The sequence below is a fragment of the Argiope bruennichi genome, chromosome X1 (genome assembly GCF_947563725.1).
Source record: "Argiope bruennichi chromosome X1, qqArgBrue1.1, whole genome shotgun sequence".
NCBI classification, from domain to species: Eukaryota; Metazoa; Arthropoda; class Arachnida; order Araneae; family Araneidae; genus Argiope; species Argiope bruennichi.
In genome coordinates, this window is record NC_079162.1 from 95470828 (window position 1) to 95488732 (window position 17905).

Below are 17905 nucleotides of genomic sequence, written 5' to 3' on the forward strand. Positions count from 1 at the left end.
CGGTATTTGGCAGTTACTGCCATAAAAACAGACAGAGCACAGCATCAGACCTGTCTCGTCAGCTCTCTTCAGCCACTGGTGCGACAGTTTCAAGGCAGATCGTGTACAAAAGCTTAGGGCAGATTGGTCTATATGCTCTTAGGCCTTGTCAGATGTATTCCACTTACTGCAACTCACTGTCGCCTGCGGTTAGCCTGGAGTAGAGCGCATGCATTTTGGACACCGCAACAGTGGGCTTGTGTGATATTTTCTGACGAGTCCAGGTTTAGCTTGTAGTCCGATTCTCGCCGGACTTTCATATGGAGAGCGCCAAGTACCCGTTACCATCAAGAGAACATCAGTGAACGACACCGTTACGGTGGTGCAAGATTGCTCGTTTGGGGAGGAATTATTCTGGTTCCAGAACTGATCTGCATGCTCAAATTGGAACTATGACAGGCCAAATCTATCGGGATGTCATTCTGGAACAACATGCACCTTTGTTTCGGGGCGCCATGGGCGCAGAATTCGTGTTTATGGATGACAACGTCCGTCCTCACCATGCAAACATCATAAACGAATGCCTTCGATCGGAGGATATCACCCGTATGGATTGGCCAGTATTAACACTGAACTTGAATCCAGTAGAGCATGTGTGGGACATGCTTGGCCGACGAGTTGCAGCCCGTCAACCACCTCCTATATGTCTACCGGAACTTCGGAGAGCACTGCTTGATGAGTGATGTAATATTCCCCAAGACCAGATCGATAATTTGATACTCAGCCTGCCTAGGCGTTGTACGGACTGTATTGCAAGACATACTATGTATTAAACATCATACCAACCATTTAATATTGATTTTTGTAAATAGATTTTTTTTTTTTTTTTTTTTTTGTAATGTGCACCAGGGAGCAAAAAATCGCAATTTTTATTAATGATATCAAACATATAGCATCTTTTTTGCTCCTTACCTTTTGTTTAATAAATAGGTTTTACAAATAAGTCATATTTGTTTTGCTTCTGACTCTTTCTTTTCCTGAACTAGTATTATCCTTAATTTTTGGACATGAGTGCAGTATAAACTGAATGGTAATCCGATATTCTTTTTCATTCAAAAATCAATTATAGTTTGCGAATTATTTTTAAAAAACTCGATCTTTGATGTAATTCCACAGAAACATTTTTCAATAGGCTGAAATACTCGCTCTTACAGGGGAAAAATCATAATAGTATTTTGCATTCTTTTCCCCATTGGTAAATAAATTACTGCCCTCGTGTCGTTTGTTATAATATAGAGCATCCAATAAATGAGTATTCTGTGTACAGAGTTTAGCTAGCACCACTACGTTACGTTTTTTATGGATAACTCTGCAGTCTATTAATCATTCAAATCAACACAGCGGGAACTTTATGAATTATTTCACAAGCAAATTGCTACATAATTGCGAAGATTTAAATATGTAATTATATGCTATTAAAAATCTAGAGTGAAATAATGATAATACTTTATATTAGGTTTGTTATCATTTCAGAAAAGAAAAACAAGTACTTGTTGAGTTTATTTTGTAAGCCATCTTCATCTAGAAAAATATTAGCCGATTATTTTTATTTTATCCACTTAACTAACACAAAGTGAGATGGATGCAATACACTAATGAATTCTTTGAATAAAAGATATGCATTCCTCATCAATTCTTTTCATATATAATAAACCCTATAATAGAACAGCTAATGCTCTCACAAAATTTGAACCATTCTCCCAAACGTTGGGAGGGGAATTTTTAAGTTGGGGCAAAGTTTTGGTGTAAAAAAAAAAAATTTTTACCATTCAAATATTTCTAGATTTTCTAGCTTTAAAAAAAAAAACGACAAAATATTTAAATACAAAGTTGAAACAAACCTGAATTGTAGTACTGTGAGGATTGTGCATAAAAATTATTGGTGTGTAGCTGCTATTTAAAGGCATCCTTACTCCTACAAACGGTCTTAACCTGTATGGATTCGGAATACCAACAGCAGAAACCTGAAATTGTGAATAAATTTTAGAACTTGAATAAATTTTTAAAATAAAAAAAAATTAAAGAAATTTTCTCAACACAAGTTAATATTTTAAATATATACTATAAAGAATACTTTTGAAACAACTAAATGTTTAAAAAAGAGGACCCAGATAAATATTCTTCATGAAAGAACTTTATTTACAAAAAAAAAAAAAAAAAAAAAATGAAAAGAAATATTGCTAGCTCGATATATATATATTAAATGCATATTTTTTGGAAAGAAAATCAATACATTTCTCATTTTAGAAATCAAACTCGTTTTAAAAACAAATATTAAATTCTTTTAACTATTAAAAAAAACTGAAACGTCTGCATAGCTAGAAAACTGCTACGATTCCAAATAAATTAGTAGAACATCAATCAAATAATTGAAAGACTTAAAATTGTTAAATTCTATCTAAGTAGATCTATGAATCTATCTATATAGAATTCAGTAAAATTATTTCAGTCCGCTCAGTGGCGGCCAGTCATTATTTCTCTCAAATAAATAATAACAATTCATCTCTCTTTATAAACTTTTTTATTGTAATAAAATTAAAAAAAAATTATCTACCTACCTCTTTCCATGTGAGCAACTTCTAATAAATAAAACGAACATTCAAAAAGCCAAATACGTTTTTGTCGAGGAAAAAGCAGCGAAACTTAAATTCATAAACAGCCAATAACAGAGAGCAGAAAGAAAGGAAAAAAAATAAATAAATAAAAACACTGACAGGAGAACTTGGGAGTGAAAACACACACACACACACAGACAGACGGAGAGAGAGAGAGAGAGATGCAAAGAATCAATTGACCATACATGAAGTCGAGTTCGGTCGAATTGCAGCTCTGATACCTCTAAAGGTATCAGTCTGCGTTCGGAGACAATTTTTTGAAAAATCCTTCTCAGAGATTTCAATAATTTTTTGGTCAATATGAATCAAAACAATCAATAATATCAATCAAAAAATTTTGAGCCACTTGATATTCAGTAAAATAAGACAAATTAGGTACAAAAAAGTTAGCATTGCAACAAAAAGCAAAACACTTTGCAAGAAATTTTATTTCACCAAATTATTTTTTTACACAATATACTTACAAATGGCCCCCAGAGAATGATTCACGGAGATCTAAAAAAGTATTTACATGTTTCAGAAAAGTCATGGTTGATCGAGAACTTTTGTATTCAAAATTTCACAAAATTCACAGTTGAAAACTACATCAGCAGCTCTAAAATTATATATAAAAAACATTTCATAATTATGTTTTCATTTTCGACTACGATGTTTTATTTACAAATAAAACTGTGTCTCAGTTTATATTTGCAAAAGCAAATGCAGAAGAAGCAAAACAGATTTAGAAGGCTCAAAAAATTTTCTTTAAAAGAAAAAGAAAACAAACTGGTCAAAACCTTGTCCCAAAATTGCTTTTTAAACGTAATCAGATGCCTTAATTAAAAGGGGGAAATGTTGCTTTTAGTTCTTAAATAAATGAATCAGTTGAATGCGCAGTGAACTTTTCAAGGATTGCCGGATAATCAGCCCCAACCTGCGTTTCTTTTGTTCTTTTGCATGCTTATGTTATTTTTCTTTTTCTTTCTTTGATCTACTCGTCTTGTTTTTATCAATTTTTTTCCTCCATTTTCAATGACCGTCGAGCTTTCAGAGTGAAAAAGTAAGCACAGAGAATAGAATTTTCATAGACAATTACATGGGAAAACATAAACAAAAACGAAAATGCACCTTTTAAAAATAATTCCTGGTGGATGATGTAGCTCTGCAGCCATAACGGACAAATCGCCCTCTAGTACCCTTATTACACACTGTTGAAGTTTAAAATTTCGACAGAAGATCTGATAGCTTGCAAGAATTATGTAAATTTCTAAAATGCAATTAACATTTTAAACGTCTTAAGAATTACAGTATTCATTTGTAGATTAAGCGATTCCATAGCTTAGCGCCATATATTTACAGTCGTATACCTGATTGAATAATTCGCGTCTTTTGTACACAATTAATACGATCCGGACGATAGCACTGTACAGAATGGCAATCTTTATTTTTTTTTATGAAAATATACAGCAGCGGCGGCGGCGTGGGTCTGAAAACATCGGTTGACAGGAGACAATGGGAGACCAGGAGCAATCCGCATCGCTATCAGTCAATTTTTATAAAAAGGCAAGTCATGCCACGAAAATTTTTTTTTAAAAAATTGTGCTAATATGATAGCTGCGATTATATATGAATTGAAAATCTAACTGTATAAATAAAACTGAAACTCTCAAATAGTTCGAACGCTATATGAATGAAGTTTAGTTTTGTATGAAGTTTGTATTTGTTTGTTTTCATTTAAGTTTTGTATGCAGATTTATCTCAAACACAGCTCTCACAAATATTATGAATCACAAGAAAGAATTTAGTAAAAGACAACTAAATAACCCCAAAAATTAATGAAATGGTCAAAAAAATTTTTTATAAATTAAAAACTGTGTTTCTATACATAAAACAGATGAATTTATCTTTTAGTGCTGCTATTCCAAATGAATGAAAATATTGTAGGTATTTCTAATCATTTTATGTATTTGCCTCTGAGATGCTACTAGCTTTGTTAAATTTTGAATAAAAAATCGTCTGGTCTAACTGTAATTATAATACCTATAATTTTTCTAAGATACAGGATTTAAAAGCTGTTCGTTGCAAATAATATTAATATTTTATTCAAAACTAAAATACACGGTAAGAGGATATTGCAGAGCATAATTATATTGGTTTAATATTATTATACATAATTGTATGTTTCACATAAAAAGTAAATTATTGGGCAGGTAACATATATAGGGACAGAGTAATAGGAATTGAATTTTGCAGAGTCATTTTTTTCCCATTTGAAATGATTTTACGAGTATAAAAATAGGCATATAATTTATGTCTTTACATAATCATAATGAGGAGACTTCATTAAACAATATTTTCCCCTCAAATTAATCTGTTAATTAACCAGTCTCAATTATAGCAACGTTCATAATTACCCTGGTAGTTGCGAATTATCTCAAAGACTGCGGGGTATTTGCAAAAGCGTATTCTGACTTCTGATCACAACGAACTATTTTCAAGAAAATATATGCGAAATGATAAGAAATTACCGCGTTTAGCTTCTGCATTTATTTTACCGGCCATCCCAATTACCCCAAAGCACTGTTTTATTCATTGTTTTTCAATAAAAATTTATTCTATTTCATGAAATGTCGCATATGCACTATATTATCCATTTCACAACTTCAATTTCGAGTAATTTTCAATTCTTCTATCCCCAATTTTATCAGGAAATAAGATCTATATGATTTTTACAGAAATGACCGCATATTATGAGATATGAGAAATAACAGGTTCTGAATATTTTTAAGTAACTCAAATGGTTCTCTCATTGCTGGAGTGTATTTTGCGGCTAAAGCTTCGCTACAAAAATTTCAATAACCCTGACAAAATGCTTTGCTTGTATACAGAACAGATATCTTTGGGTACAGATCTAGTAGCACCATGTGTTCTGTCATATACTACAATGTGGAGATGCATGTAGACACACTCAAAACCTATCCGTATAAGATTCTTCGCTTACAAGAGTTAGAAGCCCTGCGATAACGATCTCGTGAAATGTCCACTTGTTCATTCCAAAGTTCTTGGCACGAATGGAGGAGAATCAGAACCAGCCTCGGAACATCCTCATAGGTGAGGAACACTAATGAGGTCACTTTTACAAGTACGGTACAATGGATGTACAAAACTGTAATTTCTGGTCTATTGAGGATCCTCACCAGATCAATAAATGCCCCTGTTCACCGCATATTACTGTATGGATTGGCTTTACTGCGACTTGTTCGATTGAGCCATTTTATTTTTCAGAAAATCACTCTTGAGAGACCAAAAAATCTGTTCTTTAATTGCAGCACATAATCGGGACATGATGCAAGATGAGATCATTCCAGGACTCCAGCAAAATGGATGCTCCGCTTAAACAATATTCTAACAAGATTGCGTGCCTCTTCACATATTACCCGAAGTTCAATGATTGCTGTCGACGTCAGTATGCGAAGGATCGTATTATCAATCAAGCATTTCCTACAAAATGATCTCTACGCCACCTGACTTAATTCCGTGTGATATTTGGTTTTTGGATTATATTGATGATATTTATCTAGGCAACATAAGACATCGGTCGGATCTCAAGAACTGGCCCGTTTGCATGGGCACAAACTCGGTCTCAATCAGTTACACACCGCTGTGGATCATGCTGTAACTTAGTTTGACACATTAACCCTGAAGCAAGGTGGAAAACTGAAACTTTGGAAAAATTTGTGTGCGTTGTTTTTTATTTGGGTTCTCAAGGAAATTTTTATAGTGTCGGCAGTTTATGTATAAAAAAGGAAAAAAAAAAAAAAAAAAATGTAGTAATAAAAATTACAGATATTTCACATTATGTTTGTTATTGGTATAATTATGTGACATTTCCTTTGTCTTGAACCAATCATAGTGTTTTCTTTTTACTTAGAAGTCTTTATTCAGGCAAGTTTTTTTAAACATTTCCCATAGTCTGATACGTACACTCGACAGACACGAAGACGATTACATCCACATCTTCTCCCACCAGGGCGTCCCAACAGAGTTAGTTACTTTAACCTGAACCACCTTGTATTTAAAATTTTGAGTACAAATTTTTAAGTTTTGAATGCAAAAGTATGAATTTTGCATACAAAAGCTGGGACAATTATGTTATTCATTTTTTAACAATAAACTAACCGCCTTGAGCACCTGGTTCGTTGGAAATATGGGCTGAGTTTATTATCAATTTAATATATTACGTATAACTTGATCTTCATGACTCCCTGAACAAAGCATTCATAAGCAATAAACTGTAACAAAAGCGTTACATCTGGTTTATTCGTTGTATACATGAACTTTCCTAATAAACCAAGTCTCAAGATGTAGCACAATTAAATGTCTGGGTTATCTATTTCAAATGGTATGTTGAATTTCATGGAAATGTAATTCCACTTTTGATTCTTCATTTAAGTTGCGGAAATAATTAACAGAATCTTCCTTCCTTAATTCTTTCAACAATGGAAGAAAATCACATAATTAAATTTTTGATAGAGCAATAAAAACGGTTTGAATTTAAATGTAAGAACAAAATTTGAAAAATACGCAAATAAATTTTTTTAAAAAAATTGCCAAAATTCATGAACAATTTGCGTAACTAAGTCTACGTCATTATAAAAAAATATTTTAAATTTTAAAACTGAGTAAAAATTCGTCTTGTTCAATATTATTTTCGGGAATTATGGGAAAACGCCAAAATCTTGCTTGATTTTTAATTGATTAAACTCTAATAAAATTTCAAAGAAAAAGATCGCATATTTCTACTCTCCAAAATTATGTAAGTGCCAAATTTGGAAGATTTAGGTCTAATGATCTGTCCTGTAGACCGCCAATACACATACATAACACAAACATACATTCTTCTTTATTATTAGCAGATACAAAGAAACAGATATTAACATATTTTCATCCTGGGCATTGTCAGGTGTATCAGCTATTCAGTAATATAACAAATAATAATCATTAATATAAAATATTTCTAATCTAAAAGCTTTTGTCTATTTAGACAATAGAATATTAGAGTATACGCTAATATATTAATGGGTAAAAAATCTCGCTCAAGTACAGTTTTCAATGCGATAATTAATTTTAATGCGAAAGTTATTTAGGTCGATTTCCATCACCAGAAGTCATTGTTCGCAACTGGGCCAAGTCAATTTAATTACATAACATGCTAAACCGGTGTTGCTGTGGGAGGAATGAAATTATGTTATGCGCATGCGTTATGAAAGTATTTTCCAATTATTCTGCAATTCATAAGAATTCAGCGACCATGTCAAAACGCAGGCATATTACATGGTTTATAATCATATTTAAATAAACCCTTTCACGCTACAACAACCACAAAAGAACTACTCCGTCCGGCCCTAAGGCATTCGGATATATATGAATTACCGAAACGGCACGACAGCATTGGTGAGAACTATGATTGAGTCCTAAGAGCCATCACTGGTTACAGTACAACCCCTCTCATAGGAAGCAAGTTATATTCGTCGATAAGGGGTAGCAACCCCACACCATTTCTGAACCACCAAAGAGTAGAGAACCAACCACCAAGCCGGAAGCTTCTAATTCCCAGTTTTCAGGTGTCCGGTACGGGGGGGGGGGGTTACGATAGAATAAGCTTTTTTATCGAAACTTTAGCAAACTTAATGTTCTTTCACAAAGAAAATGTTATCAAGATGTTTGAGAATAAGCAGGGAAACAAATTAATCTATTTACGAAAAAATATTCCCGATTTTTCTCAGAATTATAACGTATCATAAGAGGCAGAAACGTGAACAATATCGGATAATTTTGATCCATATCTCTCTAAAATTCAGAATATTATTTTATTTTTTCAATCCATTTTGTTACATATCTAATAAAATATTTTAAAACACGTGGAACTAAAAGATACAAAAATCTATTACATCTAAACTGGATTAAAAAACGTAATATATTTTCTCATATGCAACACGAAAGTTTTAAAAAAATCTTGAGCAATTTTATAATGTTTTTTTTTTTTAATTAAAACAATTTTTCAAAGTTCAACCGGAAACTTATATTTTTAATTTTAAAGTATTATCTAATTACGTGATACTAAGTATTTACGTGTATTACACTATCTAATTACGTATTGGTCTATGAAAGTATTATTAATGATGCAATAATCATAAGCGGCCAAGAAAGACATTATTCTAAATACCAAATTATAAAAGTACAAGCTGCTTTATTGCAGCAATTTTCAAAATTTTTATTTCATTACTTTTAAATATTAAATTCACATGTATTAATTTGCTTGTATTCCCCTCCCCCTAAAAAATGGTGTTTAAAATATCTCAGTTTTAGAAAACCAGAAAATTTCCCAACTAGTCGGGGGAAAAAAAATCATTAAACATCTGAAAAGCCGCAGAGGTTTTATTTTTCAATTTTCTTAATTTTCTGTAGACCTAATATTGTACTGACTGAAATGAATCTTTCTTGAATATTTGAAAAATCTAATTAACTATCAACCTTCGATGCCCAGCGGTGCGTCCACCATAAACATAGTATTAATTTAGTCGTGTCTACTGACCTGGCTGAAAGGGCGACTTGTGTGGGTGGGTGGAATGCAGTAGGCACCAATGATGACAACATATCTAGATGATGACATACAAGTTTCCATATAAAATAAAAATTACCGAATTCGGCGTTGCAGTTAAGACTAGAAGACTCACTCCAGTTTGTTTTTCAGAGAATGTACAGAGAAGAAATGCTTTTGCGAGTGAGATGAACCAGCGACCTTTTGTGACATCTTTAAGGTTCAAGTTCTTTCATATGAAATAAAAATGGGCAAAATGGGACCAGTGTTGGGACTGTGGGAATGCGTTCATTGGTTTTGAAAATTATTTTAAATACATGGATAATATTAAATCGAATTAATGCTATTTAAAGTTCTTCGCGACACAGAAAATTTTGAAATGGCCAATGATCATCTTTTTAATATCTTGCGACAAAAATGGCAGAAGTTTTGTCTCTCAGGCAGAATAATAAAAATAATTGGATAATTTTCATCAAAGACAAGAAAAATCTCAAACCGGCAGCAAGAGTTGAATTTTGTTTACAATTTGAAACAAATTTATATGATTTAAATTTTGATGCAAGAAATTTCTTCCCTTCCAAAACTTCTTTCGTTTACAACGTTCGCAACAATACAGATATTTTAAAAAATGTCTCACGTTTTAATTGCTCGTTCAGCAACACCTGTATTTTTTGTCCGCCTGGATCTGCAAAAAATTTTGAGACGTTACCTCTCTCTGAAAATTCTAGGTTTCACATCTAATTCTTCTCCGTTGTCGTCAACAAATCTTAGAAAATAAAATATACACTAAATAAAAAGGTATTTATGTCCCATGTTGATACTATTCCAACATACTTAAATGAACTATTGACAACATGCAGGCTATAACTATTAACCTCTTCACATACAATGACGAGTCTCATTCGCATATCGAATTATAGAATTTTTAAGTTTAAATTTGCAAATAAAGTGAAAGTATTAAGTAATTTAAAATGTGAAAATCACTTAAAATTGCTTTAATATCGTAAATGCACTCATATTATTTATATGAATTAATAATAAATGTACCAAATAGGATGCGTTTTCTTATTAGTATATTAAGTACATTTGTTAGTTAAGGGGTTAATTAAGTTGAAAATATACTAAATGATGAAATGCTTTTTACATTTCATGCATTCAATAAGTCAAAAAACTTAATTTACAGAAGGCCGAATTATCGAGACAGATAAAACCTTACTCCAATACAATTTACCCAAAATAGGAAATTCTCATAAAATATCTTTAGCTGTGAAAAGACCCAAAGTATGTTGAAACCACATAGCGGGTTTCAATTTCCTACTTTTTTTTTTTTAATTTTAAAATCCAAATGCGTAAATCCATTTGCTTGATTTGCAAAAGATTTGTCGAATGGTTCATCAAACATTAGCGCAATGCAAAATAAGATCAAGCACTCTGATATATCGAGCAATGCTAAACGAAATTAAATAAGAAAATTTTATTGGCCCACAAGAGAACTTTTCCGTTATTTTGCTTCTGAGAACATTTTTCGGAATATAAGAACTCCTTGCAAGAGTTATATGAATAATTAATCTTCACATACTTTAAATACCATTTAAGTTTTGCATTTAGGTATTGTAAAAACACAATGAAAGGCGCAACACGCAATGAAAAGAATTAGAATTATCTGCAATTGCTGAATCTGATGACGATTTTTTTAGGAATTAGTAAATTAAGAAATTTTACAAGTAGAAAGGTATCAGTTTTAATGGCCAGAATCTCAAAATTAAATAAAGAAACATTTGTCGCAAACTGGAATTTTGAAAACTTTTTTTTTAATATAAGAGATAACTCTTGGATTTTAATTTTAAAAATGGAATACACGGAACTGAAGGACGTAGAAATCCATTTTAGAAGCTTACTTTCTAAAAATAATTAACAAAATGTATTTTTATTATTAAATTTAAACCAGCGACTAATAATGTAACATGATAGTTGATTTTTTTTTTTTTTTTTTTTTTGTTAACTTTAATACTGAGTTGAAAACTTAACTGGAATAAGATTTCACAGAAATTTTCGACATGGTTTGTCATAATGGAAGTATGTTTCAAGAATTTGGAGTATTTCTTTCACTGAATTAAATTTATGAAAATAATACAGCAAACAATGCCACAACAATTAAAAATATAAAAAAAATGAGTATAAGATATTTTTAATGCACTGACTTTTTATGCAGAATAAAAAAATTAACATTTTTTTTTTAATTTAAAAACTCTACTTTAAATAAAGACAATGAAACAGAATGCTACAATTTTTTAAAAAGTACGAATTGAGCACTCAATTTCAATATCGAAAAATATTTCAAATTTTTTATGAAAGTTATACATTTTATTTCTGTTTTGCATTTCAATGAGTTTATGTAACTGTAAAGAGGTTGTCCGAGCAATTATTTATTGCGAAATGCTACGCAGTAATTAAACGATATATTAAATAAATCTTACCTTTTTGGCTATAAAAATTCTAAAAATGAGCCAGTTTATCAGCTGAATTCCTGGTGAAAAATTCGTTGTCAAACGCAGTTTTAAAATTTTATTTATGAAAAACGACCAAAATCTGTCGAGTTTTTCCATCTTCGTTGTTCTCTAATTCTATCCAGTCTTAAATGTAGAGAAAATATCCGATTAATATTTCGTTATTTTATCCATGCTATATTTCATCACATCAGTTTTTATTGCCTGCGATTCTTGCGCTTAGCACTTTTATTTTTAGAGAAATTTATTTCCAGCTCTTCTGATTATATATAATCAATAGAATTTTTAAGCAATCTAGTAGTTTTTTCAAAACACTAATGACTTTTTTGCGGACTAATGAGAATATTCGATGAATAAAAATATGTACTAATGAGCTTCATTATATCAAGTCCGATATCATTTTGAGTTTTTTTCCTTACATAAATTACCTAATTATAAAAAAATACTATTCTCACGATTCGTTTACATTACTGGGCTATTTCTGTCTCTTGCTTATTAATTAAAAAAATCTCCAAACATTCATGCCTCAATTATCAACATCAGAGACGAAGTTTGCGTAGGTAACATAAAAAGTGATTAGAAACTTGTAAATTTCGAGATGCTGAAATGAGAGGGGGAAAACCATTTTAATATCCATGAATTTAAGGAATGATAGATTATTTTTCTCTTAAATGCAACTAATTTTATTCCTCGATTTCGCCATCCTCTGACAACGCATTTGTTCTGCCTGCTCCATTCTGGTACGGTTACTGAATGCAGACTGTGATCTATTAGCCATCTATGGCATCGGTTTCAGAGCTCTTTGAAAGAATTCTTCGCTGATGGCATAGTATCTTTTAAGATTTTTTTCCTAAACGTTTTAATAAGGCCGGCCGAAAGGAAAATAGCGAAAGTTAAGCTTCATTGCTTTATGCAAGGTAATAGAGCAAAGAATACTGCAGATGAGATTTGCACCATTTTTAGCAGTAGTGCAACGACTATTACTACCGATCATTATTTAAGAAATTTAGAGTCGAAAGATGAAGGTTGCAGCACCTGCCCAGCAACTAAGAATAAGGACCTTATCTAGGCTTTGCTCACTAAAAATCCATGATATAGTGAATGCCATTGACATTCTCAGGATAATGGAACATAATAAACTGATCAAAACAGGTTATGTCAACTGAAATGAACTTGGAGTTTCACACCTATTGATGGAAATTTTCCTAATAAATCGCGTCTCTACGTGCGTTTTGTTTCTCCAGTGACATGAAAAAGATCAGCTTGTCGCTGGAGACGAGACGGATTTTGCGTAGAAAACGTACTTGGCTTAAGGATATTAGACCCTCAACTGCAGCGTCACCTCAACTTCACCTGAAGAATATGATTTTATCCTTTTGGTAGGAATGGAAAGGCGTAGCCTACTGTGAGTTCCTCTTCAAAGTGAAACCAACAATTCTGTTAATACTGTAAGCGCCTTTGATAAAATGAGTTACCCTAGCACACAAACGAATTGGCGAGTCGATAAGGTGCCGTTTTTCATCAAGACAATGAAAAACACCACATGATGTCAAGGATAGCTATTATTATGATTGGGAAGTTCAACTGCATTCTTCAAATTACACAGATCTTCCTCCATCAAACTATTACTTGTTCTAATCATTACAAAATTCTGTCTCCATGATAAATTATTCCAATTTGTAAGCGAAACAAAAACGCACCTCGGAGAATATTTTGCAAGTAAGCCTCAGCAATTTAAAAAAAAAAAAAAAAGAAAAAAAAAAAGAGAGAGTAATTAGACTTCCTAAGAGATGGAAAAAGGTGATAGAAGAGAAAAATTTATGTGTAAAGAAATAAATCAACCTTCATCAGCTAATATATGTATTTGTTTCTTATATACAAAAAAGGAATTTATGGGACATCTTAATATGAAATTTTTATTGACATTTAACTGAAAAACTTTATTTATCGAAATCAAAAAAACTGTTTGGCTGCGAAGTTAGGAACGCTATGCTGTTCGGAGAAAATACGATTCTTCTGCAAATTCAAACTCGTGTTTTTACTCATATATTCGGAAATCAATTATTTTTTATTAATGATTAGTTAGTTGATGATAATGATAGATAATGATCGATTGCGGTTTATATATAAGTTCTCAAAGATCGGTATATGTCAAAATTCAATAATCAATAACGTTAGACGGCAAACGATGAAGATTCTAAAGACAAAAGAATATTTAGAAATGAAATGGATGAAATTTCGAAAACTCAGGAGGAATTAAGTGCCAAATGGAAGAGGGGAAAAAGAAAAGAAAGAAAAAAAAAAAAAAACCCTCAACCGAAAATTTTGGAGTTGAGAGAAATAGCAAGAAGAATTTAATCACAAATATAATGTAAAATTTATGAGTCAGATGAAGGAATACAAATTCTTTTTTTAGAAATGTCTGACGATAAGTTTTGGTAAGGGTAAGATGGAGGCAAATGAATAGCATAATGAGGAACAATTCTAAAAAAGGGTTCTACTTCAAGTGATATCAAATCCTTTTCTTATAAATGCAATTTAGACAAACGAACGTTGCTTAATTCCAGAAAGAAGCATTAATCTTTAAAATGATTATACTATTGGAACGGTAAGAATCGTTCGTACAATATGTTCTCCATCATCAATGAAAAATTTCTATAAACGTGTAAAGTGGCATTTTTAGAAACTCGTTGGCTAGTCCCATTTTAAGCAACAGCATACTGAATAGTTACCGACACATTCAGTTAGTTTTGATTGGTATTACGTTTTAACTACAGTGCGCGAAAAAAGTATAAGGAGAACATGTAATTGCATGAAAATATGCTTTATTTCCATTTCACCTAAATGAACTTTTTATATTTCTTACTTCTGCTGCATAATTTTGTGATAACACTTATACCACATAAAAAACATAATTTAGCTTCAAAATATTGATTTTACAAAATTTAACATTAAAGGAAATAAGGAAAAAATTATAAGGACATGTTGTAAAATACTTAAAAAATGTTTCAATAATCAAGAAAACTACCTTTTTTTTCAATCACTTGAATAAGCCGAGAGGTCATAGATCCTGAAAGATCTTTTAAAATGTCCACAGATATTTTTTCTCAAGCGTCTTTGATAGCGACGACAAAATCTTGTGTACATTGATACTGTGTGCCGTTTTTATAATCTTCTCGGGCTAGAAGTCCCCATAAGTTTTCGATTGGAATAAGATCGGAACTTCTCACCGGCCAATCAAGTAAATTTACAGAATTATCTTCAAACCAGAGTTTTGCACTCGTAGAAACGTGTATCGAAGCATTATCCTGCTGAAAAATATAATCCCCTGAAGTAATTAGTGGCGCTTCAGGTAACAAACTTTCTCCTAACACATCAACATACCTGTCCGAATTCATTTTACGGTTGATAAATACAATTGGAGTGGTTCCATTTGCCGCAAAGGCGCCTCATACCATAACCGAGCCACCACTATCTTGACGCCTGGGAAAACACTTCCTTGGTCTTTCGCAGATCATACCAAAAATAACGAAAACCATCAGGTCCATCAAGATTGAACTTTTTTTCGTCCGAAAAAATTACATCAGCCCACTTTTGACCAAGAGAAATGTATTTTTTGGCAAAGTAAACTCTTCTTTTCTTATGATGATTTGTAAGAGGGGGGCGTGACACTAATTTCCCATAAGAAACTTGAGGATGTTTACTCAAAACATTTTGAACAGTCCTTGTTGCGCATGGTAAACTCAAATTTTGTCTAACTTCATTTGTGGTTACTCTTTTCTCGCAAGCTCTCCTTACAATCATTCTTTTTTGTCGACGAGTGAGAATTTCTGGTTTCTCAGTTCACTTTTTCATACCATACATCCCAGGATTTTTTAGAAAATTATAAACCACCGTTTTAGATCTCTTGATTCTTTTTGAAATTTCCCATCCACTTAATCCACATCTCGAAAAGCAACAATTTTTCCTTTTTCAGAGTCAGAAAGTTGAGTTCCTTTGGGCATCGTTTAAAAATTCACACTGAAAGTCGCCGAGTGGGAAATTCTTTTCGCAAATGAATCTTTTAACTCGAAATTGTCATTTTATGCTTTCAAATATGCAAATTTTTAAATAATTACTGGAGAAAAAGCAATGTCCTTATATTTTTTTCCGTTTTCATTTAGGTTTAAAAATCAAAATTTAAATTTAGCAGATTTAAAATTGAAAATTTTAATTACTCAACTTATAAAATATTTTAATTTTACTTCTATTTTTGCTGCAAAAATTTGAATACGATTCTGTAAACAAGGCTTCTAGATTTGGCGATTTTTCACGTGTCCTTATAATTTTTTCGGGCACTGTATTAGATCTCAGCAAACAAATTCGAAAAGCATATTTGTACGTCACAAGGGATAAATTGGACCTCATATACACAAGTATTATTAAAAGAACACAACTTTTTTAAGATATCAAAGAATGAATTTTTTTTTTCTGCCTTTTTAATAATCTTTTGTAGCATGCATCTTATTCCCGAAAATTAAAACGAAATTTTCGCTTATATATCGATCAAAAGTAAGGCAAAAATATGTAAATCAATACATTTGCCTTTTAATATATCAAAACATTTTACATGTAGAAGCACAACTCTTCATGTATTTATAGATAAGAAGCATTTTAATCATTGATGTTTTTCCGCTATGCAGCTACATAAATATTTGATTTTTGTAACTTTTTATTATCACCTTCTATAGAAGTCAAAATATTTTAAATATTTAAAAATCTTTCTTGATGAAAATTTGCAATTGGAAATATAGGTCTAATTGCAAAAGTTAAGGCAATAAACACTTGTCCCACTCTTTTGGGACATCCTGTATATATGTAATAATTTTACTTTATTCACAATGAAAAATTGATTATTTTCTAATCACTCGAACACTGATTTCACTTTACCTTCGCATTTGAGCAGGCTTTTGTTTTCCCACATTGATCAAAACGTATCAACGCATTCACTTCTAAAATTAGATGTTAAAAATACTTTTACACGTTTTCTTGTTTCTGCCTTCCTAGTCGGTACACTGCGCTGTACTCATCAAAATCTTACCTTAAAGAGCTCCACGCTGTTCTTTGTATATCAAAAATTGTTTAACATATTATATATATATTAAGATAAATAGGAATAAATTGGAAACAAGACGAAAGAACTGATGTAATAACGAGAACGATGCAATGAACAGTAACATATTAAATTTTGCATTGTAATACCCTTGCATTGCTAATAAACCAAATATTTTCATAAACGAAATATTTCAACGGCAAATTTCTGGAAAAAAATGCTTGTAAGTAAAATAATACATACAAATTTAAAAAAGTAATAAAATAAAAATAAATTTTAAAAATTTTAACATTTTAGCAATAAGGCAATTCATACTTTCCTTTAAAATTCTGTATTTAATTTTGCACTTATTTCAAATAATATCCTTCTTAAATATTTGTAATTATTTCATTACTGATATTATTGTTTTTAGACATACATTCAGGTTGTTCCAAGTCATTAGAAAATCCGTCAAAATTAAAAATATCATTTTCAGATTGAACTTTAAAAAAAAAAAATGTTTCAGTGAAAAAACAATATAAAATTACTCAAGAATTTATTTAACTTTCATGTTGCATAGAAGAAAATATATTAAGTTTTCTAGACCAATTAAAATGTAAATTTTTTTCATAAAATTAAGTTTTTATTTTTTTATTTCACACATTATAAAACATTCTGTAAGATTTGTAAAATTGTAAAAAAATTGGATTGGAAAAATAAAATATTTTGAATTTTAGACAAATATAAATCAATTTTATCAAAGATTATTCATGTTTCTACCTCTTATAATGCATAATAATTCAGAATAAAAGTGACAATTTTTCTTTTCCTAAATAGACTGATTTGAATTATTGTTTATTGTCACATATCCTGGTAATATCGTTTTTTTTTTTTTTTTTTTTTTTTTTTTGCAAAAGAACATTAAGTTTGTAACATTTGCAATAAAAAATCTTATTCAAGCATGAATGAAATTACACATATATAACTGACATTGTCACAGAATACTTATGAGCACAAGGATTGGAAAATAGCTTCAGAATGCATATGTACGCTTTAGTTTCGATCCTGCCATAGTAATGCATGCTAGCAAGAT

At 31.1% G+C, this 17905-nt stretch overlaps 1 protein-coding gene across 7 annotated transcripts in view; it reads right to left on the reverse strand.

Annotated features, from left to right (window-relative positions):
- The window catches only part of LOC129958263 (transmembrane protein 131-like), a 132560-nt gene that overhangs the window by 81659 nt on the left and 32996 nt on the right, over window positions 1–17905 (reverse strand). For all 7 annotated transcript variants that reach the window (XM_056070592.1, XM_056070591.1, XM_056070588.1 and 4 more), the window contains exon 7: window positions 1881–2003. In XM_056070592.1, the coding sequence (XP_055926567.1) occupies window positions 1881–2003 (123 nt within the window). The remainder of the gene's footprint in view (window positions 1–1880; window positions 2004–17905) is intronic.